This window comes from Rhea pennata, chromosome 10, assembly GCF_028389875.1.
Source record: "Rhea pennata isolate bPtePen1 chromosome 10, bPtePen1.pri, whole genome shotgun sequence".
In the NCBI taxonomy this organism is placed as follows: domain Eukaryota; kingdom Metazoa; phylum Chordata; class Aves; order Rheiformes; family Rheidae; genus Rhea; species Rhea pennata.
The window spans coordinates 21,132,590-21,158,608 of record NC_084672.1 but is presented as its reverse complement, the minus strand read 5'-3'; the positions used below and the strand labels follow the sequence as shown (position 1 = coordinate 21,158,608).

The window sequence follows — 26,019 nt, the reverse complement described above, 5'->3', positions numbered from 1 at the left end:
TGGGTTTTTTCAGTGGGACTTTTGGTCCTTTAATCTTTAAAATCTGCTCAAGCAAAACTCTCTGGAGCTTCCTGGAGGATTGCTTGACATAAGGCTAAATAGCACAATCTTGAGAGCTTATAGCAGAGCCAACACAAACATATATTGCAGTGCCTTGGGAAGTCACCAAAAATGCTGACACTTAGCATTTCTCATGATGATTCCCTCATGGCCATACGTGTGACAAAGAAGCTTGCAATGTCCTGTGACTCCAGAGGAGTTTTTCACCTTTCTTCCAGGCCCCTCTAACTGCTTCCATTTGAGTTACAAGCTTATTGTTTTCAACAGGAGAGAGATTCTCGCTGCAGATTTCTTAGTGATAAAGTGGGGGTAGGAGCCATAAATGCTAATGAACAGCATTTCTGGTGCTGATGTACGGTTGTCTATCCTTGCATGCCTTATTGCTTCATGGGACAGCAATCCCAGCAGGGACCTCAAAGCGCAGCAGCAGCTGAGCAGCAGTGTTGTCAGAATCGGAACCGTTTTCCAACTCTCATTTCCAGAGCTGTCTGCTGCTCCAAGTTCCTGCATGTCAGGGCTGTAGACATGAGAATTTTGCTGCATTGCACACAGCTCATATGCTTTTTTATTTGTGTTAAATTAGCTGGAAATTTGATTCAACTGCCCATGGAACCAGAGAAGGTGTAAAAGTGATTACTGTTGTCTCTGTTAAGAGCTACCTTTTCAAGGGACTTAGAGCTCAATAGGATGAAAGGGGATGAAGAAGCCCAGTCCTAAATATACTCAAATCTTCATTATACAACACCAGCTAGATGCATGCTACTTATGCCAATTATTTTTAAGGTGTTCAGCATATATAGGTGCTGCATTCAGAATGATGTTTGTTTCCTGTTTTCAAATGTTTATGTTACCACATTCTTTTAGTGCATGCAGAATCTTAATAAAGCAACCCAATTAGCAAGGGTACAAAAAAGAAAAAAAGAAAGGATTAAGTTCTTACAGGAATAAGAATAGTGTCTGCAATTGCACTAGAGAGAGTAAAAGTGACTAAAGCCTCTGTCTTCTGATTTCAGAGCATTATATTATTTCCAGCTGTGATCAGAAAGAGATTTTCCTCCACAGTCAAGTGTATGGAGTGAACAGGGCACACTGGGCATGTTTTATCATCTGTTGCAGCATTTGCAACCTATGGCTGGAGACAGGACATGAGAATGGACTGTCCATTGACCCAGCCTGTTTCAATATTTCTACAGTTACTCACCTTTTTTCTTTGCTCTTTTTGTCGTTCTCGGAACTCCTCTATTCCTTTCAGTTCATCCTTCAGCATTACTGCCAGCTGGATATGAGAGTTTCCAACACTTTCAATTTCTAAAGCAGGTCAGAATTGGTATGCAGTGAGTGGAAAGGTCTAAGTATAAAGTCGCTTTTTCTAGCATGCATTTCTAGGATATGGCAGACTTGCTATGAACAGGGCGGCCTTAACAAAAAGGCCTCTCTCTCTTTCTGCATGCATTGCCATTGCTGATGGTTCATGCAACCTGAATAGAGCTTGTTGCAGGTTCTTTCAGTTCCTGCAAGTTACATCGGCAACCCTCCCACTGCAGGATTGGAGCACTCATTCACAGCAGCCTTGGCAAGAAAAGAGCCTGGCTGTGCTCCTTCACAGCCCCACTCACCCCTAGCTAGGCTGGAGGTCAGTGTTGTGTTGGAGGAGAGGAAAGGGCTCTCACTCTGTGTGCCAGCTCTCCCTCCCACTACACTCCTGCCTAATCGTTGCTCTAGGGAGCTCTCTGCGTGTTCCCTCCAGCCTGGCCCAAGTGCTACTAGAGAAGACTGCAAGCTGAGAATTTGCAAGGGTCAACAAAGATGGGTTGAATTTTAGATCGTTTGGCTGAGATTGTCTGAAGGGCCTAGTAACTTCTCTGTGTTTTCTGCTTTGGTGCCTCTGAAATGGAACCCCTCATTTTCCAAAAATGTTGAGTTCCCCCTATCCAGGCTCTAAAAATACCTTAATTCAATAGCTGCTTTTCAAAGGGATGTTTTTATTATCTAAGCAACGGGTGCTAATACTCAAGTATACTGTCCTGTTGGATATGATGGTGTTGTATTTTCTGGCTCTGACAGGTTTTTAGTTCAGCCTAGAGTAAGTTTAGAAAGCATATTGCTTTCATGGCCGTGGTTTGTGCAAGAGAGAGCAGAGTTGATCTTCTGTGACTCGATCCAGATAAAACTAACTTGAGAAACCAGCCAAAAAGTTTGCAAAAGACCAGCTTTTTCTGAGGGAGGATAAGACAGCATGTTTTGTGGGGACACAGTCAAAATATAGTTGGATTTCTGGATTTCTCCATTTAGAGACACTCAGTGATATCCATAATCAAGAGCATTGGGAGACGCTTATGTCTCCATTTAACATCATCCTCTGGGGAAGCCAGAAGTGACAAGGTGACTGATGGGTGAACAGTGGCATAGAAAGGAAGGTACACTGCACTGCCCTGGGGAATTTGACCGTGGTCATCCAGCAAACTGGAGACACTGACTGATGCTGCATGGTCAGTTATGCTTGCTTGTTTGTCTGTTTTTTAATTAGTTTTCAGTCATGCTCAACTGATTGGCACTTGCTTTCTGCACACGAGAAAAAAAAGGGGGGGGAACTAATTCCTCGTTCAAAAGCAAGGAGGATATGGAGTCAGGACTCCCAGTTCAAAGATTTCTGGGACCTAAATAAGGAACAGATTTAAATCTGTTTCATCTCTTGGGAGAAGAAGGGAGGTGGCGAATGAGAGGAGGAGCCTGGAGGGCTCATTTTGGGGGGGGAAAGAAGCAAGCACTGTTCCCGCTGAAGGGTTTCCATGAGCAGTTTTCTTTGCCACTAGAAACTAGATTCAATGCCCACCCTTGGAAAGGGACTCTCCAGAGAGCGTCCTTTCACTGTGCTCTGCACAGTGCAAACTGGAATAGAAGAGTTGTAAATAAAGGGGGAAAAGGATGAACGCTCTCAAAGAGGATGGATGCATAGGGTGTCCTTTTTTTACCCAGGTTAGAAAGGAAGATGTAAACACTTACGTTGCTTAAGGCTCTCAAATGCTGCCCTCAGTGTGCTGTGGGGTAAAAACCAAATGCAACTTTGTTAGTATAGGCTTTTCAAAATGGGTTTTGAATCTAGAGGAAAAATTTTCCCTTAGCACCTCAGAGAACGACATAGAAATAAAATTCTTATTAGTCGTGTCATAAAAAGTGACCATGCTAACAGGCATGATAGCATCAATCTGTTAGCATTAGGAAATGCAATAAAATGCTCCATGAAGCAAGGAATTACACTACTCTTTATGCACACTCTCTTTTTTGATCCCACAGTATCTGGAGTTGTGGATGCTTACAGACATTTCTCTGTCCCTGCACCTTGCCAATAGATACAAGTCATCTGAGTGAAGTAAAGATGATTAATGGAATTGGATTTTGGAGCACTAGCCTGAAGGGTAAAGAGGAAACAACTCCACCCTCTGTGTTGAATGCAGCACAAGCAATTTTTTCTTCCTCAGTCACCCATGAAGCTGCAGCAGCTATGCTACGTAGCATCCTCCCTACTATGCTTTTGTAGCACCACCATGTGGTACAGATCACTGTCCTTAAAAAAAAAAAAAAAAAAAAAAAAAAAAAAAAAAAAAGGTTCAGAGCGCCTACCTAGATTTTTGAAAACCTAGTGTTCCTAAGAGCTTTCAACCTTTGAGAAGCACCCCTTGCTTAAACAGTGCTGTGAAATGGGGCATCAACACTACACTGAAATACAGCATGGAGATCAGCAAAAAGAGATGTTATGCTGCCCAATTCGACAGACCTGTGCCATGAGGAAGAGGTACTACAATGGAGCATTGCAGAGGTGCTGAAAAGGGTAGCAGATAGATCACCTGGTGTCCTGATTTTGTGCAAGCTTCTGTCCTTTTCAAGAATGCAGTGGAAAGACCAGCATAGAGGTGCTGAGAGGAGAAAACACTCTGTATGAGGCACTTTCAACTTAGCCTGCTCTAGCTGCCAGTTTGCAGGCTGGAAGAGTACTTGCAGACACACAAGCCAGGGTTATGCTGTAATCTGGAGGTGTTTCAGATTTACAGGTATCTCTTCAGGACCCAGACTGTATTTTTCCCTTGAGGGAAAAAAAAGCCTGGGGTCTCCAGAAAGCCCTTACTGGCCCATGGAGGGGCCCAGGAGAAAAGCTTGTTAATGAAGACTGAAATCTGCCTGCTTGAAGCTTGGCTACTAGGACAGCCCAGAAAAGCGTATCACTTCCCAGCCATGTGTGATTACAGATGGGTAGGGAAATCCTGCATCTCTTGGGTCATTCTAGGAGGCTTAAGAGACACGTGAAGGACTCTAATTGCCCTATGCTGTTTTAGACTGGACGTCTGTTTCCTAATCAAAGCTTGCTCTTGCAGAAGCAAGACCTCCTTGCCAGGCGTATGAGAAATGCACAGAAGTTGGGAGAGATGGGGTTTGTCTTCAGTGATAACTGCCTTGCAATCCACATCCAAATACAACTTTGTAGCTATAACTGCAAATACAAGGAAAGGACTTTCAGCCAGAAATGACAGATATTGATGTTACTGTTTGACTCTTTCAGCTTCTTCTGAAGGAAATAACTGTAGTAAACTCAACTTGTTGTGGTGAATCTCCTGAGATGAGTCAGAGAAAACATGCTAGATTGAATATTTGTCGGGTTATAGTCCTAATAATCCTTTAACATTCTGAAGGTTCATTTGCATTTCCTTCTGTATCCTATGCACAAAAATTGAGTCTGGTGTGAAATTCTGGTGGAAACTAAATTTTCACAACAAAATGAATCAAACAGGATTCTTTCCAGCTCAGTTATAAAAGCTTGACCTTAATAGATGAATGGAATATCACCAGTTAAGTTAGCCTTTTTCCCCACTCCAAAACTCTAATAGCTTATTTTGAAAAATTCAATATGCAAATGGAATAAAATTAGGTTTTTTTTTCTTTTTTTCTTTTTTTCTTTTTTTTTTTTCTTTTTTTTTTTATCATGGAAGGTGATAAAGTGGAAGGTGGGGAATGTGCTAGCAACTTCATTCCAGAAATATGTAAATACTGAAATGAAAAAGGCAGAACTCTTAACACAAAAATACAGGACACTTGCAAACTGCACATACTCTTTGCACATTGTGTTGGTCTATTTATTATTCCTAGAGATTTTTTTTTCTTTGATGCTGGTGATTCAGTTTATGCCAAGACTGGTAAAATTGCTGGATACTGAAGAATAATGCATTCTGAATACACAGCAAGGACAAAATCAGTTTGCTGCTTTTTTGGTTTCCAGGCATCTGAGCTACCAGGGTATTTCGTGATCAGAAGCCATACAGGAAGCTTTTCTCCTTTTTGCTGGCTCTCTGTAAGGATTGGTCTGTCTTCTGGTATAATAATGCATCCGGCTATGAACAACCAAGAGACTCATTTGCCCCCTGCATGGTCTCTAATTGCCGTTTCAGAAAGCTCTGGCCTTTTGCTTCTTGTATAAAAGATTTCTCCAGTCGGTTCCCTAGTTTCTGATTAGGGCAAGGCCACAGTCCATAAGTAGATTGGAATAGGCTTAAGCCATTTCCTTCCTTATTTTTATAACACTTCACTGAAATCAGTGAATCAGATCCTTCATCCTTATGGGGCTTGAGGGAGTAGCAAATATGTCATTGTGCCAAGTTATGTAAGGCAGAGAATAAGTAAATCAAATCTTGCCCCACGGATCCATCAGGTATTCCTTTATGACTTCGGGGCTGCGGGGATGTGCTGGCTGCAGCAGCGGTCCTGCAGATGAGCTCTTCATTGCTGCTAGATGCTCTGATTAGATCAGTGAAATATATCATTTCAGTGCACTAGATGTAGTAATGGAGGGTTTAAAGGAAGTAACCTAGGTATTGAGATATATATGTGGATTTTAATTCTATCAGTGCCCTTTTGTATATATTCTACCTACTAAAACTTCTCATGTTAGGGTTCAGCTGCGTGTGACTTTCTAATAAGATTTGTAAGATCTTTTATTCTGAAGTGCCCGAAGTGAGGGCGGCTCACTCTTTTGGTCGCTTTAACGGAGTGCCTTGTCCTCTCAGTAAGCTCTGCTGCTTAGCACTATGGTGGCAATGGGCTTTTTGTTTGTTGTGGCCAAATTAGAAAAACTGGGGTTGAAAATAATTCAAGCCGAACTATAGGTTTTCACCCCCCCCCCCTTAGTTGCTCAGTTCTAGTGTTTCCATGACAAATCTGGAAATCTGGGAGACTATTAAATCACTCAAGCTAAAGACAGAGCACCAGCCTTCCCTTTGGGCATCCCTACATGCAGCCACCTGCAGATGTCTTGTTGAAATAGTGTTGGACAGAAATTTACTGTGCATGTTTGTTAAAGACTCCCCTGTGGACATTTAAAGATTGGAATTGTCAAAATGAATTTCTGATGGAGAAAGGATTGACTCTCAGTCTGGAGTAATGGGGAACAGATAGAGTCTATGCAAAAGCCATTCTGCAGCAACTTCTGGTGATTTTTTGCCATCTAGTGGCTAAACTATTCTTATCGTTAGCTGGAATATGGGTGCTGACTGCTACATTTCAAACTGAACTTGTTCCACCTGCTCTTTTTGTTTGCCTTCTCCTCCTTCATCTTTTGGACCTTGTTTCTGTGAAAGAACTGTGCTGCCACTGGACAGCAGGCTCTGCTGGGCAACCCTGCTCGACACCAGCAGCTAGGAAATGTGCTGCAAATGGAGCTCTGGTACCTATCGCTTTCCTGTCATCAAAGCCTGAATTTTGCTGTGCCAGAGATGTAATTATCAAGCCCTACTTGTGCCAGTGCTTATGCCACTGCTATATTCACGATGTACACTGTTGTGTTGCTCCTTTTTGCAACTTTAAGCTTGATGGTTTGGAGGTTTTTGTTCAATTCTTTGCCTGCTCCCTCAACTAGAGACTGATTTAACTGAGTAATTCGTAGAATCCCTTTAAAACTTGTACGCAAGAAGGTAAAACTTAGGTTTTTCTAACCGGAAAACCACAGCTTTTTTTCCTTTTCCTTTTACCTTTTGCTTGGTGAATAGAAGTAGAAAATAACCCCACCTTCCTCTTCTCTGCTGGGTTTTTGCTTGAATAACATCAATGTGATCTACCACATTTTGTTCTTACTGTAATTTTTTTAAAGCATTCTTTCTGAAACTGGGAGAGGTCTCTGTCAGATGAAGCCCGCAGAGCACTTTCCAGCAGTCATCTTACCCTCTGCCTCGGATAATTTAGATCCTGATAACATGGTTATGAAATTATTTCAGTGGCAGCCCTCTTTCAAGCTATGGTTTGCATCTGTCTCTCCTCCTGCAATATAGGATAAATCCAATGAAGTTATACTAACATTTTCTTTCTGTGAAGCCCAGTGGTGGTGGCAAAGTGTGAGAAAAAAGTTCAGAACCATTTGGTCACAGTTTGCACCTGGGACTGTCTGCATTGCAAAAAGGAGTAGTGGGGAGGGAGGCTGTGCTCTTTTAACAGGGAGGTAGCTAACTTGGTAGCAAGTCCAAGGCCAGGCGTATAGTAGAATATTTCATGCTAAAATCATGTCTGACATTGCTTAATGGAGATACAGTGAAAACATCAAAGAATTCTTTTTGCCAGGAAATTTTCTTCTTGCTCTAAGAAGAGGTATAAGCAGAAAGGCAAAACCATTTTGTGCAACTAGAAAAAGATCTGTACAGGTCCCATCTGGGGTGTAGTGTCTGAGGCAACTGGAGTGGAAAAAAAGGCATGGGCAGACCCTTTCTTTGACTACTGGAGCCCAAATTTCTATCTGTAAATCATAGCAAGGCGCTTGCTAGCGTGAGTAGCCATATTGTCTTTAGGGGAGTCTGTACTGTGCAGGCAGGATGGGCTCAGTGTCAGGCTGGAGCATCTCTTTCTGAATGTAGCAAGTGTGGAGGGTTCCTCTAACACTGTGGTGTGTCCGTGACGAGTCTTTGCTTCTGCTGCTTGGGTTTTTTCAGATATGTATCAGAAGCAGCCATAGCCCCAAACTGAATGGGAAGGGGGCTATACCATCACTGCCAAAGCTGGTGCCTGGGAATACAGACAGATCACACCAGACCCTGCTGAGGTAGGGGAAGGAAATAGAATGGGACATCCGCATTCCCTCTTTCCCCTGTAAATCTACACCTATAGACTATGAATTGGATCCTCTGTGACTCGAGAATCACTTACACCATTCAAATCAAAGAATAAAACAATCAAAACAATTTTTGTACCTTTAAACATAAAACTAAATTTCCTCAATCCTCCAGCACAGTACTAAAAATGCCTATCCTCACCACAAGAAAGCTTATCTAGATTGGATTTAACAAGGACTGAGCAGAGGCTTAGATTTCTCAGAGTACATGTTTGGATCCATTTTCACAGGGTCCTGCAAGTTCAGAATAAAAGTATATATAAACTCCTTGCAGGTTCAGAACATGTGAGAGGAGAATAGCTAACCATGGAAGAATATAACCTTCCAAAATGATTTCTAGCTGCAGTTCAAAAATGTTTGCTTTGTGTGAATAATACAGAAAATGCTGTATATTATGTGACAGCTGTGCTATATTTGTATAAAGGAAGCAGCAATTTGGCATTTCGTTACAGATGCCCTCACCCCCTGCTCATTGAAAAATGCTATTTTGGGCCATGCAGAGAAAGGCAGAGGAGACATAAGCTTGAAGGAACTACCCTTTCCTGAGATCTGAAGATGGTGATAGTGGAAAAGAGGGGAGGAAAAGAGCAGGAAATCATATACACGAGAAGAGACAAGAAGGGCAAATGACAAAAATAGTTGTTGTCAAACTAGGCGGGTTTTAACCAGCTACTGCACATTTATGTGAGGTATCTTACAGAAGACCTGAACTCCTGGGGCTCTGCTTCAGCTGAAGCTGAGGATGTGTCTGAAAACTGGGCTCTATAATATATTCCGTTCTCATACTGTTCTGCTGCAGAATTGCCCAAAGCTACTGCATGGAAATTCCCAGTCACCTTGCGGTCTGAAAGGGTGTTTCCTCTCAAAGGCATGAGCTGTGAATCATCTATAATGTGTCAGGACATCATTCCTGTGTGAGCGACCAGCAAACGCGTGCAAACTCGATCTTGTTACTCATCTGAAAAAATCGCCATTTTCTGTGGCACCCTTTCCCGTGTGTGCAACACAAAAGGATGTTGGGGTTTCTTTCCTAACCCCTTTTGGAAAAATATGGGGAGTGCAAAAATACACAGCAGGTTAAACTTCATAGCATATAGTTCTGTTGTTCTGTTTGCCCCATTGAATGTTGGTGTAACCTGGCCTTTGCCAAGAGTACTTGGCTGCAGCTTTGTAACTATCTTCCTTATAATTTGTATTATAAGTAGAGTCTCTGAAATTGTGATTCAGATATAAAAGAGTGGCATAACAGAGCTTTTAAATTAGTATGAATAGAATTCCTGATTTCTAATAGGTGAGCTCCAGAGATGCATTTCTGTGCAGCGTGCAAGTCAGGAACTCTGGCTGAGCCCTTGAACACATGCCCCGTCCTCTCATCCCAGCTGCTGCACTTCTCACCTCCATCCTACTCCTCAAGGACCAATCACTTGGGACAGGCAGTTGATTACCTTGGAAGAAGTAGCCAGACAGTCTTTTCCATGCTTTAGTTGTTAACGTGGAGCTCCATGTGTTTGTAGAACAGGCAGTGGGACTGCAGGTCACCCGTGCAGACATGCTGCGAGAAACCCCACTGAAAGGAAGCTAATCCGCCTCTGTCATGTACGTCTGATCTAATACGGCGAGTGCAGTGAGGCAGGTTACAAACAAACAAGAAAGACACTTCTGCACTTAACATTAAATTAGATTGCTTTGCCACAGGACTTAGTGGAGGGAATGCTAAAGGGTTTCAGAGCTTCAAATAAGGACACGACAAATTTGCACAAGAAAACTCTATTGGGGGCTATTAAATACAAAGATGCTGCTGGCTTGGCAGCCCCTGAACCACCAGTTGCTGAAGGCTAGAAGATTATTTTCTGAGAAATATCTTTATATGCTTGCCCTGTTCTTCTACTCTTCCCTAGGGGTCTGGTGTTGGGGACAGGATATTAGGCTGAATGGGTTTTGGTGTGAGCCTGTGTGACCCTCTTTATAGTCTTACGCTTAGATTTAAGTCTGCATCCTTCTGTATTTTAGAATGAGCTGGCAAATGCTGATTGCAGCTACTGAGTTAGTTGGACCTGTGCCCTGTGTTGTAAAGAGGACACCTCCCTTCCCCAAAGGAAGTAGCTTCTCCCAGCTGCAGTGCTCCAAGAGCAAGTAGCCAGAAGGCCTAAATTTGTTTGAATCAGGCTGTGCTACTGAATGTTTCTGTGCTTTGCCTGCTAGCCAGCACTTTCAGAGAACTTTTATTTCTTGAGATGGAAGCTGGAGTATTTGGTTTGTCCTGCCCACTGTCACCAGCACCAACTTCTCTTACGAGTTGCTTACAAAATAAATAAATAAATATATTAAATAAGTCGCAGCAGGTCCCCCCGCCCCTGTGATTTTTCTGCTCTAAGACATTTTTCTACAGGAGTAGGCCAGGCAAGGCCACTTCCAGTACAGGTTTGGAAAGAACAATTAGTGCCTAACCGAAGCTTACTGCACTCTATCGTAGCAGAGCTGAAAGCTTGCCCCTTACTAGCAGTCCAGTCAAAGTCATTTCTCACATTTCTGGTGCTAAAGAGTCTGCAAGTGGAGGCACAACGCTGTCCTCTTTCCCCAGGTTACTACATTGCATTATTGCTGATATTCAGTAGCATCCTAGTACAGCCGTGGCTGTAATCAGAGCTGTCTATGCCTACGCCTTAGCAGATGTAGGGACTGATGGGTCCATCCCCCGTCAGAAGAACTCACTGATGAGATCCCGAGGTGTCCACGCTAAGGACAGCTCATACAGCAAACAGCACGCAGGACAAACCTTTCTTCCGAAAACCTTGGCCAAAACCGGTGCCTAAAGAGGGAAAGTCTGTCCCCAGGAATTTATTCGGAGCAGAGCTTGAGCATAAACGCAAGCCGCCTGCGCTCTCAGGACGAGCAGTTATGTATGTGCTGTAATTCCTTCGAACCAAATGTCTCGTAATGATGCCGAGGGAGCAAACAGCAGGTGTTATGTAAGACGGAAACTCGATGGCTGTTGTCACGTATATTTTTCTCAAAATAGTGGCAGATGGTCTCAGAGTTCCTGTTACCTTTCAGTTAGCCATCCCCACTATCTCTTTTTTTGAGTCAGCAGTGCATTCCTTGATCTGCATTTTTCAGAAAATAACAAGGGGCAATTGAAAAAATTTATACACTCAACTGAGCTCAGCAACTTGCTCCTACTGAAGCAGTTCGGAGGAAGAAGGGAACAGCCTGAAAAAATGTTCAAAACATTTTTTTTCTCTGATTCGAAATGGAAAGCCTTTAAATTTTGGGAGGCTTTGGGGTGAACTGTTTTCCATGCAGGGAATGAGACATGGTAATAGCAATTACCTGGTGCAGCATGCTGTACTAGTTAGGGCACCCGCCTGGATGTGGAAGATACTGGTTCTTATCCCTCCTCTGTCTGAATTGGAGCAGGCACCAGAAACATTTCACTATTTCACTGTTATACAAAGCAGAACAATTTTCAAGAGGAGAGCCTGAGCAGGAGCTACACAGAAATATCCTCTCCTGTAAAAACTATTCTGCACTATGGGAATACGTTTTATTTTGGGACAAGCAAGTGAAAATGCCTTAAAGCAATTCTAAACATTTTAATTTGCCCAAAATTCTGAAAGAGGTTGCCTTGGGGTTGACATGACTTGCGGTGGGGAGACCTTGGAGTACCAATAAGCCAGTATTTGCACTTCTGCCTTATTCCCACTCAAGGTTTCAAAGTTCCTCCCGTAGGTTTAGTCCTTCCCACGTTTCCTCAGCTGACCACCTCTTTTTCCTGCTACCTGGCTGTTAGCCTCAGCCTAGCAGGATAGCTGATGAGGAGAAGACAAGCAGTTTATGGGGAGCCTTCTCCCCGTTGCTTACGATGTTTATGCTCCTTGAATGTTTCTTGCCAGTCCTGGCTGGGCAGAAATAAAGACCGGGTAGGATCTCCTCCCCGCTGGCTCGTTCCTCCTTTGAGCAGACCCTCTTCTTGCCCAAGGTTTTTCCCTCTGCTTTTTAGCCTCCAATACCATTTCTCTAATGGCGTTTCTGAAGTTGAAAAAAGCTGCTTGCACTGACCCCGAGAGGACGTAAGCGAGGAACGCGCTGCAGGCCGGCTTACTGCCTGAAGCGCTCGTGCCGGCTGTCTCCGCTGCAGCGGGTGCAGCCTTGCCCGCGCGGGAGCAGGCTCCCGCGGCCGCCGTGCGGCTGCAGCGCGGCTTTGCCGTGGCGCTTCGCAAACAGGCCGGCTACGCAGGGGCTGCGCCTTGCGCTGCGGGCCCTCCAAGCGCTGCTGCGTTCCCGCTCGGCTTTCTGCAGCCGCTGCAGAGCCTCACTGTGACCCTTCCGGATCTTCTGGGTGTTTTCTAACACTGCAGGTTTATGGGTGGTTATTGCTCAAGGATTTTTTTTTCTTTTTATCAACTTTTAAAAGCTGTATCAGGTATCTTCCTGATATCGAGAACTACTAGGTTGTGAAATAATTTCCCTGAGGTGACAGAGAGCCTTAGTACCCAAGATATTAAAAAGGTGACTGAATTTAAGACTAGGGGATAATTTTGCATTAGCAAGAAAATGACTCAGTGATTTAAAACTAATAATTCCCTCGGCAATCTATGACACGGCACAGGAAGTTCTGGAAAACGTTCTGGAGAAAAGAAATGGAAGCTGCTTTTTCTCCTGGCGGTTGTCGCACGCGAGCGTTAGATACGAGCACCTGCAGAACTCCTTAGCTAGGTTTTGTTCGGTAAATACCGCTACCCAGAGCTGCGTTCAGAGGAGCGACCCTCCCTCTCCAGCCTCGGGAGCGTTCGCAGTGCAGTGCGCTATTTGGCAGTGAGGAGACTTGACAAAGAGGAAGGACTTGCAATAACGCACGCGATCCGTTGCAGCCTCATCCGCTAGAAGCTTTTCTGACTCAGTGGCATGTCGGCTCCCTCTCTCCGCTCTGTGAGCCGAATCCTGGGAGCAAAAACGCTGTCAACAGTGTACTCACATCAACCAACAGAAACTTCACACCGTGTCTAAACACTTAAGGCACTAAAACTAAATATCTCCTTTTTATGAGTTGTCTCAGCCCTGAATAGAGACCAGTTTTCTCCAGTTTAAAGCTATGTACTCTGGACAAACGTCCGTCACTGTCCATCTGCGTAACTCCTTGAACAACCAGAGAGAGGCTGAACAACAGAAAGTAAAGTGTGCGCTCGCTCTCTCTGCTCCAAATAGAGATATTTGCTCCAATAAAAATATCAGGTTGCTACCCAGACCAGGTCTGTGTTTATGGAAACACAGTAAATCAGCTCTGCATTTTGCTGCATCAGTATATTCAGTGTGTTCTCTGTATGCCAAGCTATGTAATTGCTGGATCAAAATGGAGCTGGGCCTGGCTCCAACCTTCCCCTAACTTCAGAGGAACTTGGATCCATATCACAGCTCTGGGACATGGTTCTGCCTCTCAATCAGGCTATGATAATCCCTTAGGAAAAGTCAGACCCATGAATTATCCACTAAGTCACATAAGAGCAGCCAAAGCTGTTTGTTTCTGAACGCCTCTGCCCTGCCTGACCTCCACTGTCAGTAAAGAAATTTAGATGGAGCCTTTTGTTAATCCTGAAATGCTAATCTGGCATTTGGCTTGAGAAGAAGCCATCCATCCTTAATCTGCTGTTTCAGTTTTGCAATCATTTTTTTTCTTCTTTCTTTTCTAATTTCTTCACTGTGAGAATGACAGAGCACTGGAGCAGGTTGCCCAGAAAGGTTGTGGAGTCTCCTTCTCTGAATATATTCAAAGCCTGCCTGGATGCAGTCCTGTCTAACATGCTCTAGTGGCCCTTCTTGAGCAAGGGGGTTGGACTAGATGGTCTCCAGAGGTTGCTTCCAACCTTACTGATTTCTGTGATTCTATGATTCTTTGTTTAACTCCATGAATTGAGACATGAGTAACTGCTTTTCCCTGCTATACCTTGCTGCACTGTTTAAGGCCAAGGCAGAAATGGGGCAGCTAGGGAAGAAAAGGACTTGCATGTGCTCTGGAGTGAGCCTCAGTGCCACTTAGCACTGCTGGCTTAACCCTCGAGTTACTGCAACAGTTGCTCTCTTGGCCTGGATGTGCTGCAAAAACCATAGCCCACGCTACAGGTGATTGACTAGAACTTGCATGCCTTGATGATGCAAGGGTTTGAGGTCAAGTTTTTCCAATAAAATATGAGCAGGAAACCACACTCATGCTGAGAGTGAGTGATAAATTGGCCTAAAAAGGAGACTGCAATTAAGAAATGAGGTGCAGGATGGTATTTGGCCCTGGGGATTGATAGAGCTGTTTTGTTTAGATTGAGGTCTCTTCCAGACCTACCTTCTATGACCCCTAGTCTTCATCCTCTTACACCTTATTACTCTATGATTACTTGTTACGGTAATGGCAAAATGTCTCATTATTGCTACAAAGATCAATAATAGCAGTTTATCAGCAGTGTTTATTAAGTTAAATTCCATGCCAACATATATCTTGCCCTTCCAATACAATTTATACATGACCTAAGATAATATATAGGAGACAGAGAAAAATAGATGTCATTTCAGGGTGTTTCAGTAGTTTCATTGATTTGCCTTGAGTAAAGTCTCTTCAAAGGCAGTTCAAGTTTGTGTTTTTAAGCTAAGCCCTTTTCCTGCTGCAGAGCTAATATTGAGCATCTTTACACTTTGGGTTTTCTGTGTCACCATCCTGTGTCACCTGTGTCTCTTAGTGTTTACCAACCTTCCCAGAATTGCCAAGGAACTATCCCAAACTTTTCCCATCCTCTTCCTTTTCCTCCTTTCCCATCACTCAGTTTGGTTTTGGAAGCAAATATTAAACACTGTTAGTAATCCTGAAGTTAAAAATTTGGTCAGTAAAGACCAAGCAGCAATTCCCAACCAGAGATTTCACAAGTCCTGTTTTGATCAACCATGGTGTTTCCCCACTTTTCCTGAATATTGTGTAGTTTGCTGTGAATTGAGCAGCTTAAGACCCCATTCCTTGGGAAAACCCAAGTGTCTGATACTGCTTCCAAAATGCATTAATGATAAAAGAAGTTCTTACTTGACTTCTGTTTGTCCTCCTGCTTTTCGAGCAATCTGAATCAACTCTTTGCCGTATCTCTCTTCTGCCTGTGCTCTGTTAAAAGAAAAAAGTTGCTCAGTTTCTCCTCGTGGTACTAGAATCATATTTACAAAAATCTCACTGTAATTGCTTCTGAGGTATAAAACACAAGAAATAGAATTTATTTACTTTCTCCATCTCCCCTGATTCTGGTGCTATTAGAATCTCTAAAATGTTTGGGGTGAGGTTTTTCCAGAAGAGTTGAGGGAAAATGAATGCCCATCTCCATGACCTGGAGGAAACTGTGGAATGCCGTGTAAAATTCTGTCCCCCCAAAGCTGAATGCAGCTAGAAGAAGTGTTAGAGAACTGTTGTGCAGATGCTCAGGAAAATGGAGAGTCTGTTTTGCAGAAGAAACCTAAAAGATTATGGCTGACTTGACCTACCAAAATGAGGGCTGGAAGGCGAGTGAACTGCGGGATCCAAAGGATCCCTTCAAAAGGAGACTATGAATAAATGGAAGCTGGAAATAGGAGGAAAATTTTTAACTGTTAGAGACATGAGGTACTTCTTGAGCAGTTGCAGCACAAGTAGAGGGGGAAGTAACTGTGCTAGTTACAAGGTGAAGCCATGACAGTTTTATGGAGGGGACAATATGATGTGAGGCCTCACCTAATAGGGAACTGTAACTAGAGACACAGGAGACTAGTTCTGTTTCTAGGGTTAATAAAGAAATACAATGGTTTCTTCTTTTGTCATCTTCCCGTCTGTGCTCTGGAAGAAGTGTTTTGTTTTGGTTTTTTTTTTTGGTTTTTTTTTGGTCTATGCTCAGAAAAATATATCCATAATAAATATGTTATTTGCATATTGTAAATTGCAATTTACTGAGGTCAAGGTCTTTACTCAGGGCTGGACTTTTGGGGCCTACCACGCTGCAGCTGGCTGGCTGGCCCTTAAAGCATGTCTGCCTGCTGGTTGGCTATTCCTCTGCGTACGACGGCTGCGAGCGCTTTGCTCGGCAGCCAGCTGTGCGAGTGGTCCTGGTGAAACTCCGCACGCTTGCAGCCGTCTTCCTGGGTCTGATGTCTGAGGCAGGCTCAGCCTGGGGACTTCTGCTCCGCCCAAGGAAACCCAACAGGCTGGGTGGAAGAGCGCTGCCAGTCGCGCAACGTTCCCGTGCCAGGCGTGCAGGCTGCTCTTAGCCTCTGTCCATGTCTCCCGTGTGTTTAGCACTGCATGTGCAGCTAGTTAATTGCTGTCATCCTGCGCTAGAAATAGCTGCGTTTTAGGGAGGCCGTGTGCATATGGCAGTCGTTCATATGTCACTGATTTGGGATTTCTTGTAGAAGAAGAGTATTTGGTGCAAAATGTGGTGACAGGACCACACAGAGGTACTGCTTCATTTCCACATTAGATGAATGAAATTTCATCAAAGTGGAAATATGCTCAAGAGACACACAAAGCTGCAGAAGTAGTTAGATTTATTTTTGTCTGACTTTAATAATTTGTGTAAGAGAGGCTTTGGCACTGGTAGATACACCACCATAAGAATAACTCCCGTGCCACAGTCCTGCTTTGCTTGCTTTGTGTGTGGTGTATCAAGGAAAAAGGGCATAGTCAGCTATTGAGCAAATCCCAGCTCCTGCAAAGCCCTTAGGTCAAATCTTCCTGGGACTGGATTAGCCCAAGGTCCGAGGGGTATGGCGGGGGGCTGACACCGTCTTTTCAGGCCTTGGTGCTGCCTTTCTCACTTTCAGATACTCTTGCACACAGCTTCCAGGTTTCCCTGTAGCGCTTCAGAACTGGAAAATATTTAGGGTTTTGAATACGGCTTTCGTTCTGGAAGACGACCACCTCCTCGTTCCCCAAGCTCTTACGCCCTCCTCCGTACCAGGCCGGGTATTTGTGGGCAACGGTAATTGACCTGGGGGGAAAACTCATCAGGTGCTAGTGCAACCAGGGCAGCTGGTTTCCAAGCTCGGGGCAGCTGCTACAGGAGTCCTTGCTGAAACTCTGGTATCAAACCAGTGACACAGGCAGCCCCTAAGAACAGCAGTTCATCCCCTGCTCTTACCATGAATGTGACACAAGGACAAGGCAAAAGAAGCCACTTTCAGAAATAAACTGGGAATGATACCGTCCCCTTGCAACTCTGTGGCTGCTGTCTTTTCCCTCTTTCTCTTCCTCAAGATGCACAAACTTGTGCACGTGTTCACATTCACTGGAATGTTTTAGGGGTATGCAGAAGTTCAGGGAAAAAAATGTTCTTTCAGCTTTCTTATCTGCAAAATGGCTGTAAGTGTACTTTTTTGTCTTTGTGAAAAGTCCTTTCTGCCTCTACCACAAGGCAGGAAGAACCTTATCCTGCAGCTTGCAGAAACTCCTTTGATACGTTCTGAAAAAACCATAGACCTATATAGCATCAGCTGCAAGCTGCAGCGCACAGCCTGTCTGAAACCTGCGATTTAATTGTGATCTCTGTAAGTTATGAGTCACAAAGGAGCTATTTTAAACAGAAGGGACTAAGATACCGTCAGGCTGACATGACTTCAGGACTGTGTGACAGGTAGCAATAAAATATGCTCCCAGTAGCGGTCAAGAAAAGCAATTCAAGTAGCTTCATATTTTGATGGGGGATTTCACACTTCTGTAACTTAATGAATTTTCAGTTTGATAGCTCACACCCCTGTGAAAGTCAGTCCCAGTACTTGAAAGCAAGCCTGCAGAAAACAGACGGAAACTCAGTAGATGGGGACTGCATGAGACTAAAGCACAGGCTGTGATCAAGGCAGGCAGAACAAGCGGCATAAAGCGACATTTCTGAGACGAACTCCTCTAGGATTACCTCTGGTATACACATAGTCCATACTGTGTGGTCTTACATAAGCACGTTCCTCATGCTACATGCTGAAATTGTTAACTCAGCCATTTAAAATCAGAACTAAACGTCAGATTTCTTTTATAAGTCTGAAGTACAAAAATGAATGCCAAAAAAAGTCAAGTCAGGACAGCTGTGTAGTATGTATTTTCTTGCCTTGGAGAATGTTGGCTGTCCCTAGATGTTGCTGAGGGGGCCCCAAGAAGCATGCAGGGATGGAGATAAAGTACAAAATTATTATTCAAAGGGGATATGAAAACAGAACCAGGTAAGGTGGGCAAACAATGTGGACTGTCTTGGATATCTGGGAAAGGCTTCTGATAGCATCTTACATGGCTTTGTCTGTATTTGAAAAATAAGGCGTTTTTGGTAGTTGCAAGAAACTGAAACGCTGCATGTGGCAACAGCAGGAAAAAGAAAAATGTGCAAATGACTTGTTTTCTGTAACAGCAGAAACTCAGTAATGCTTCTTGTTGTAGATGTAAGTGTGACCGTTTAATTATGGACTGATAACTGCCTTAATGGAGCTCTGTATATCTGATGGTTTCACCCTTCTATCTTTCCCTAAATCTTTGAAGTTTCTATTTGTTATTTACCTTCAAAAATCATGTCAAAGGGCTAGGGATTATCCTAAGGGAGAAAAGCTGTATTAATATTCTGAGAAAAATAATATTCAAAGGAAATAAGTGACCTGATAATCCCTCCCGTTGCTCCCTTTCATCACTTACCATCTTCCTTCTCCTTCATACGATGCAACTAGCATAAAGTTCTCATTTATTTTGTTTCATTTTCAGAAATTATTCTGTATTTGGATTTATCTAAATAGCCATGAGTATTCAGGCAGAAAATGAATCTCCTTGATTCATTTAACTACATGATGCCTGCACAGGTGTGACCAGTTTAGGACTCAAATCACTTGGGATTTTCTATGTAAACAAATATCACTACAAAACTCAGAAGCAGCCTACTACTCCTTTCCAGGGACAAAGCAGGAAAGAAAATGGAGGCTTTTCACACTCTTTTTACTCTCATTCTTTTTACCTCTGCTTGAGCAAATCCTCCACATCTTTGCACATCTTCCTTCCATCTAGCAGTCGTTGTACAAGCACCTCATAGCCAGTGTGGAAAGTGAACTCCTTGCACTGCAAATAGAAAGATAAACGGCTGAGCTGATTTGTGAACATAGTTTGCAGGTTTTCCAGGCACTTACTGTCAGTCATATGGAGCAATATAACTTTCTGAAAATCCAAATGGACCTTTATCTTTGCCCAGGGCAGTGACAGCTGGGACAGGGCTAAGGGAGCAGGAGATAAGGGTGAAGTTTCTCCAAAGTGAAAATCTGGCTAATTTTTGTTTAAATCAGATTGCCTTTTTAATAATGAGAGAGTGAAATGGATCTCAAATTTTGCTGTGGGAAGAGCAACCCAAGCTACCTTTACTGGGGACTCATGCGCTGCAGAGAGGTGTAGTGTAGTTCTTACGGGCAACAGCTCCTCTTTCCATTTGTTTTCTAGAAATAATGGTCAGAGTTAGCTTGCTGCCGCAGGGCTCTTGGTAACGCAGTAACCTGCTGTCTAGGTGTGAGTAGAAAACTTGTGCTCGTATCAATGTCAATACAAGCAGTGGTGTTTGGGCCATGCCATCGGTGGTGGGATGTTTTAATGGAAGGATTCATAGCGCAGGGATGGCGTTGCCGTCAGAAAGAGCCGAGCTCTGACGTGCTATTATGTCTTTCTTTGGGAACGCTGTATCTGTAAAGACTCTTCTCTGTCTGAATCAGTCTGTCTCTGGTGTAAATTCAACATGACAAGATTAAAAAAGGTGGAACATAAGCACGCAGAGAGCTTAAGAATGTGATCATTAGGTCTGTAGGAAATTGGAAGTCTCTGTTTCCAAGAGTATTTGCCAGTGATGGTTGCTTCCCTTGCTTTTGCATTCAGTAATTGGAGCTGCCCGTGCCTGGGGTATTTTTCCGGTGCAGCGCTGCAGCCTGTCCTGCTTCACGACCCCACATGACAGATGGAGCCAGCCAAGGCGATCTTTGATTTACAGATTGCCCAATCTGACAGGGCATGTTTTGGAGCTGGATGGCCAAGGCTCGTATACAAACTGAATACAGTGTATGCAATCTGTCCACTGTCCCCAAAGCAGTTATCACGTAATGAATGCATTAGCCTGTTGCTTTCCCCCATGGCTGTGGAGAAGAGAAGCTGGGAACTCGGGAAGGATCCTCTGGCAAGCAGCCTTTTGGATGCCTGACTTTTTTTTGTGTTGCTTCCCAATCTCCCCCGATGGGCGAGGAACAGGGGTGAGTGAACAGCCGTGGCTGGGGGCCGGGTGCAGTCACGGCGGTGCTGCTCGCTCAGGACCCAGAGCTCCTGGGGAATACAGCTCTGTATACCTGAGAGCCTTTTTTTGCTTCCTGAAGCACTAAGATAAATTTTTGCAGCCAATTTTTGTAAACCTGTAGGTTAGAGTAATGTTTCCAGTACGGTAGTTTCCTGATGGCACCAATTCCTTCTTCCCTAATGGATACTCTTATCAAGAGCAGTGGGATGACAGGGAAGACAGCAGGGTAATGGCTAGCATGAGACATAGACAAATGCCTCTGCCAGCAAAGTGTCTGTACTGTAGAGACAGGCGAAACAACAGTGCAGATAAAAGATGATGCAGAGAGCGCACAATGGATCGGGCGTTAGCACTGTCGCAACCACAGGGAACTGATAGGATTACATATGCTCGTCTGATGCATATCATCACCCCTGAAGAAACAGGATCTCAAAAAACAATGAATTTTCCTAATGTTTCTGAGGGCACAGATCCCAAGGAGGGATCCTGCTGTGAAATAAATGAGAAAAAGCAAGATCTGGCACTCGTGGAGGAAAGTAGGGACGGTTTTTGATAATACTCTGGCAACAGATTGTCACTTCCCCCACTTCCCTTTTTCTTTTCTTTCTTTCTTTTTTTTTTTTTTTTTTCTTTGAGAACATCCCAGTGGCAGCAGGCACTGTAGCTGTAAAAGTCTCTCATTAATCTTTCCCTCTGCCTGGCTGAAGCTGCTCTGGTCAGACGCTTCACAACCAGCTCACAGCCCAGAAATTTTGACTGTATTTACCAGATGCAATTAGCTACATCCCGTAGCTGCGTACGTGCAGAAATGCTGCCCAAAGGAATGTAAAAATATCATATGGGTTTGTGCGACCCCAGCAGCCAGGCATACTGCCGTGAGTAACAAACAGAGAGCGATAACCAGACTGTAAAGTTACTCCGCTGTTTTTGTTCAACATATCTCTTTTTATAGTAAGCGCTAAAATTCACTCAGTATCTTCCCCTTCCCCACCCTAGTTTTAAACTGGAGCATTTGCTGTAATGAAATAATGGCAAATTCCTTGCATCTGGGAATCACTTATTAAATTCCCTGAACAGAGAACATAACATCTACTTGTTATCACCAACCAAAAAACCCAGCAGCAGTACCCCTGTGGGTCAGTCTGCTCACCAGCAGGTCCGCCTAGGGACCTGACCAAGCTACCTACCAGACTTGATTCAGCTGTTTGGACTCCTTGTTCTAATCTATTAAAGTGGAAGGGGAAGAAGCAATGCCGTTTTAAAAAACATGTCGCTGTTCCCACTGCCTTGGTGACAGGAAGAGAAAGATTTTTTGCAGCACGTCTAACCAGATACTGTCACAGTCTGAATCAAAGGGTCCTTTCAAAGCTGTGCTGACGTGGGTAGTCAGAGTCGTGTGCTGTGGCCTAGCGTTCTTGTTGGAGCTCTGCACACCCTTCAATGCAAATAGAAAGGCATCCGTATAAATGCAAAATCCATAAAGTTTGCACATTCCTAGATCACAGGCCTTCTACCAGGCAGGATGTGGAAGCAGTATTTTCATCATTCACTCTGTGTGCTGGTGTGTGCATATGTATGCAAAAAAACAAAGAAGTCGGTGCCTTACTCAACAGATCTGCTTCCTGTTTGTCGCCTGCTAACCAAAATATGATTTCAACATGTTAAAAATGGAGCTAGTGCAGCTACAGATGAATGAGCTAGAATCTCATGAGCTAGAATTACCCATCTGGGTGCAATCCTGTCTAACATGCTCTAGGTGACCCTTCTTGAGCAGGGAGTTGGACTAGATGATCTCCAGAGGGCCCTTCCAATCTCAACTGTTCTGTGATTCTGTGATTTTGCTCCGACTGATGTTGGCTGCTGGAGCCATTTGATTTCTGTGCTGGTAGCTGACCCTTGTAGAAGGATTCGGTCCCAGCTAAATGCAGACCTCTGCTAAATGAAGGACTTCCGGTGTCAAATCAGTTCTCTTGCCATTACAAACATCTATTTAATCATTTCTTCATTTTTTAGGGCTCCGCCCAAAAACTATTATTTCCTCACTTTGTGTTCCTGAAGAAGCCACAATAGCTGAAATCACTCTAAACCAGGGCTGCCTCAGCCCCCAGGGAGCTGGTGCAGGGAGCTGAGCTGCCTTATTAAAGCTAAATAGTTTGTGGCACTAGCATGTCGTATGCTAGAGCAAGGGCAGAGAGGAAACAGCCAGGTGGCAACTTGGATTTAGGCGAGTTTGAGCCGCTGTGGTCTCACACCCTGAAATGTTTCTTCTAAATTTCCAACCACAACATAGCTATCATTCATTTAGGTTTTCCTTTTCTTGCACAGCCATTGCCCTTTCTTTTCAAAATCTCTTTTTCTTCTGTAATGTGTTTTGTAATTACACCCTCACTCGGCCTGTTGTTAAACCTCAACAAATGAACCTCTTTTGTCCTGTCCTATGATACTGCTTCTCCATTCCTTTGCTTCTTGTATGATTCTTGTATGTTCCTATGTTATCTGCTTGAGACTGAAATAATCTCTTTTGAACATGGGAGACATACTGCTCCTAGTAAAGTCTAACTGGTGCTTTGTACTGGGGCATTAATGTCTTCTTTCTAGGAAATACTTTTTGGGTAGATCAGAAGATCATATATGCTTTCTTCCATCCTCAAAGCATACCAGTGGCGTCTAACTGTTCTATGATCTATTGATATACCTGGATTTTTCTCCTCTCCTGCCATTTTACCTAATAAAGTGCCGGAGTGTATCAGACTTTTTTGCTACTGGCCTCTTATCCTGGTTTTGCACTTTGAAAAACTGATTTTATCTGCTATCTCTTACCCTGAGCTTTAAGGGTATCAGATATCTCCTATACAATATTTCATTCTCTGTGTTTGTCTCAACAGCAAATACGGTCAGCATATCATTAACATCTTATACCAGTATCTCCAATGGAAATACTAAATAAAACCAATCCTGAAATCAACTCTTGAGGACTCTTCCCCCAGTTCAGGGATTGCCATTTTAGCACAAGCCATCAGCATCTCCCCCAGAACAAGTTCCTTCCCTACGTTATAGTTCTTGTTCTCCTGCTTTGTCTATTCAGAGTTCTGTTTTGTGATTGTTATCTAGTTTCGTAAGGATTTCTGATGTAGCAACCAAGTAGACTCTACGTTTCTACGTTTCCTTTGTCAGAACTCTTAAGGCAAAGGCAGCAAGATGGTTTTGGGTTAACCAACTACCCAGCCTTAATAAGCTGTCTTGCTTTAATTCTATTTTTCCATTTTCCATTTTCTTTTAAAATTAACATTTACTGCCAATGTCTTTGTAAAGCCTGCTAAAGTCATACTGCATAGCTAGTGCCTGGGCACCTCTCAACTGGGACTTTGTGATGATTACGAGAACTACTAAGTAGTCAAAGAGGAGCAGACCATGGACAACAGGCTCCTCTGTGGCTCCTCAGCCTGTGCCAAGGAGACCAGATGAGCAGAAGCAGGGAGAAGGGACTGTGTGCTCTGCAGCCTTCTTTGCTCGAAATGCACTCTTTGAGAATTTACTTTCTAAAGTTTATATGTACAGAATATAGCCAAAGAAGGCCTGGCCTGATTTTCACAGCCTTCCCAAATTTTGGTGGGGGTTGAGAGAGCTTATAGTCCCCATGTTGGTTTTCAGATCTCTGGCTGAAGTTCCCGAGCTGGAAATGAAGAGCAGAGCCTGTGAATAGTCAATCTGATGTTGAAGATAAACAATTAGTTATGATCATAAAATACTGATGTCAAAAAATCTTGTATTCATAAAATCACTCTAAATTGTCCAAGTGCTCAGTAATGACTAATCCTGATATGCAATATAAAAATAAATTGACCAACTTTCTTGTCAATAAAGTGTAGGAGATCCACTTATATCACTACATTAAGAGTTCCTGCTTCCAATTACTAGTCTCATAATGGTGTAAGCAGTGGAACATACATACTTGAGCGACAGTTTTGTTTCTTAACTGAAAATTAGAGATCATTGCTTCTCTGGGATGGTTATATACTTCCTTCTGTTAAAATGATAAACTAATTCAGTTACTTTCTTTATTTTAGAAAACAGAAAGAAATGCTTTAATTAGATAATAAATAAATTAATTAAATATGTAAAATGTTGTTTGTAGCAAAATCTTAATAATGGCCTGGAAGAGGGTGATTTGAATCACCACCAGTAATTTGTCTCATTGCCAGGAAAGCGATTCCACTTAGTCAAAACACGCATGGCTGTGAAAGAGGATTTGCTCATTGTCATTCTAATCAAAAGGATTAGTTAATCTGTGTTGTCCAACAGACCTGTAATCACTAGTAGCAAAAGCGCACGACAAAAGGATTTCAGTGTTGCAGGCAGATTTGTACTGTTCTGTTTTTTTCCATTAATACTTCTTTACGCTCTTTGGTCTCTGCCCTTGAGCCGAGGGTTTTTCTCCTTATAGGGAGAGTCGCAGCTAATGGAGAGGCAGCATTTCCTCTACTCTCTCTGTTTGCAGAAGTTGCTTCCCTCCAATGTAATGAGCAACACTGTTCCCTCCAGAGATGAGAGAAATGTAAGAGGGAACATGAGACTGAAAAGCACAAATTTTACACTGTAGTTTAACTGGTCAAGTTAAGAAGACATGGAAGTGAGAGGCGGCATGGAAGACTGCAAGCAGAGGTGTTGATAGCACACTGGGATATACTTTCTCCTTTCCTTTTCTTTTTTCCCTGCAGCTTAAAGATGCTGCTCCCGCACATTAGTACCAAAGCAGAAAGGTGCCCTGCAACTGTGATTTTCCATCTGCATAGGCAATCACACAGGTAAACCTCAGGAGTTAATTGTGGAAAAGATTATTCATGAGTGGCTCTGAGGTGTGCAATGATACTGGACTCGTTAGGGAGAGGTTCGGAGGATTTTGATTATGTGAAGAAGGCTGCGAGTGGGAAGCTTGACAGTGTCAATTCCCTGCCCAAGGGTTGGAAAGTTCAGTGGGAAGACAGCTGAGAGGTAACATAGGTTCTCCTACATCCTGGTGGCCTAAAGCTGAGGAACCTTGTGCTAAGTCTTGTGTTTTTAACTAACTGAGAATTAACCTTACAGGGCATCTGTTCCCCATGCCTCACGCTGCTGGGTGCTTAGAAGGTGACTGTATCATGATCATAATTTTTTGAAGAGCAAGTGTCTGTCTGTGTTTTGAAATCACAAGGGCATTAATGCAGTAATAGAGAGTTGGAAAGACTAAAACACTTCACTGGTCATTAAAATATGGTTTTGGTACATGGCTGTTAGTTTAAGTTGAATTGAAGCAAAAATATCCAGGCTCATGTGCAAAGCACTTGCCAAACTCGAAGACTTGCTCATCTGACTACTAATGTTCAGAAAGTGATGTGAATCGATCAGGCCTTACTGATTTGTGTTTCCAGGGGAGGGTCTGACTTCTGCCAGTAACAGCACCAATGCTGACAGTTACAACATAGACATCAGTCTTCATACATATTAAAAAAAAGAATTCTGAAACTGAATCTGTTTTGAATACCTTAGGAATTTTTT

General features: G+C 43.3%; 1 protein-coding gene across 1 annotated transcript in view; it reads right to left on the bottom strand.

Moving 5' to 3' along the window:
- PSTPIP1 (proline-serine-threonine phosphatase interacting protein 1) overlaps positions 1–26,019 on the bottom strand; it is a 55,492-nt gene that overhangs the window by 18,324 nt on the left and 11,149 nt on the right. Inside the window, exons 2-5 of the mRNA XM_062583758.1 lie at positions 19,177–19,277; positions 15,258–15,332; positions 3,064–3,098; positions 1,262–1,368 (exon numbers count right to left, since the gene is read on the bottom strand). Of these exons, the coding sequence (XP_062439742.1) occupies positions 1,262–1,368; positions 3,064–3,098; positions 15,258–15,332; positions 19,177–19,277 (318 nt within the window). The remainder of the gene's footprint in view (positions 1–1,261; positions 1,369–3,063; positions 3,099–15,257; positions 15,333–19,176; positions 19,278–26,019) is intronic.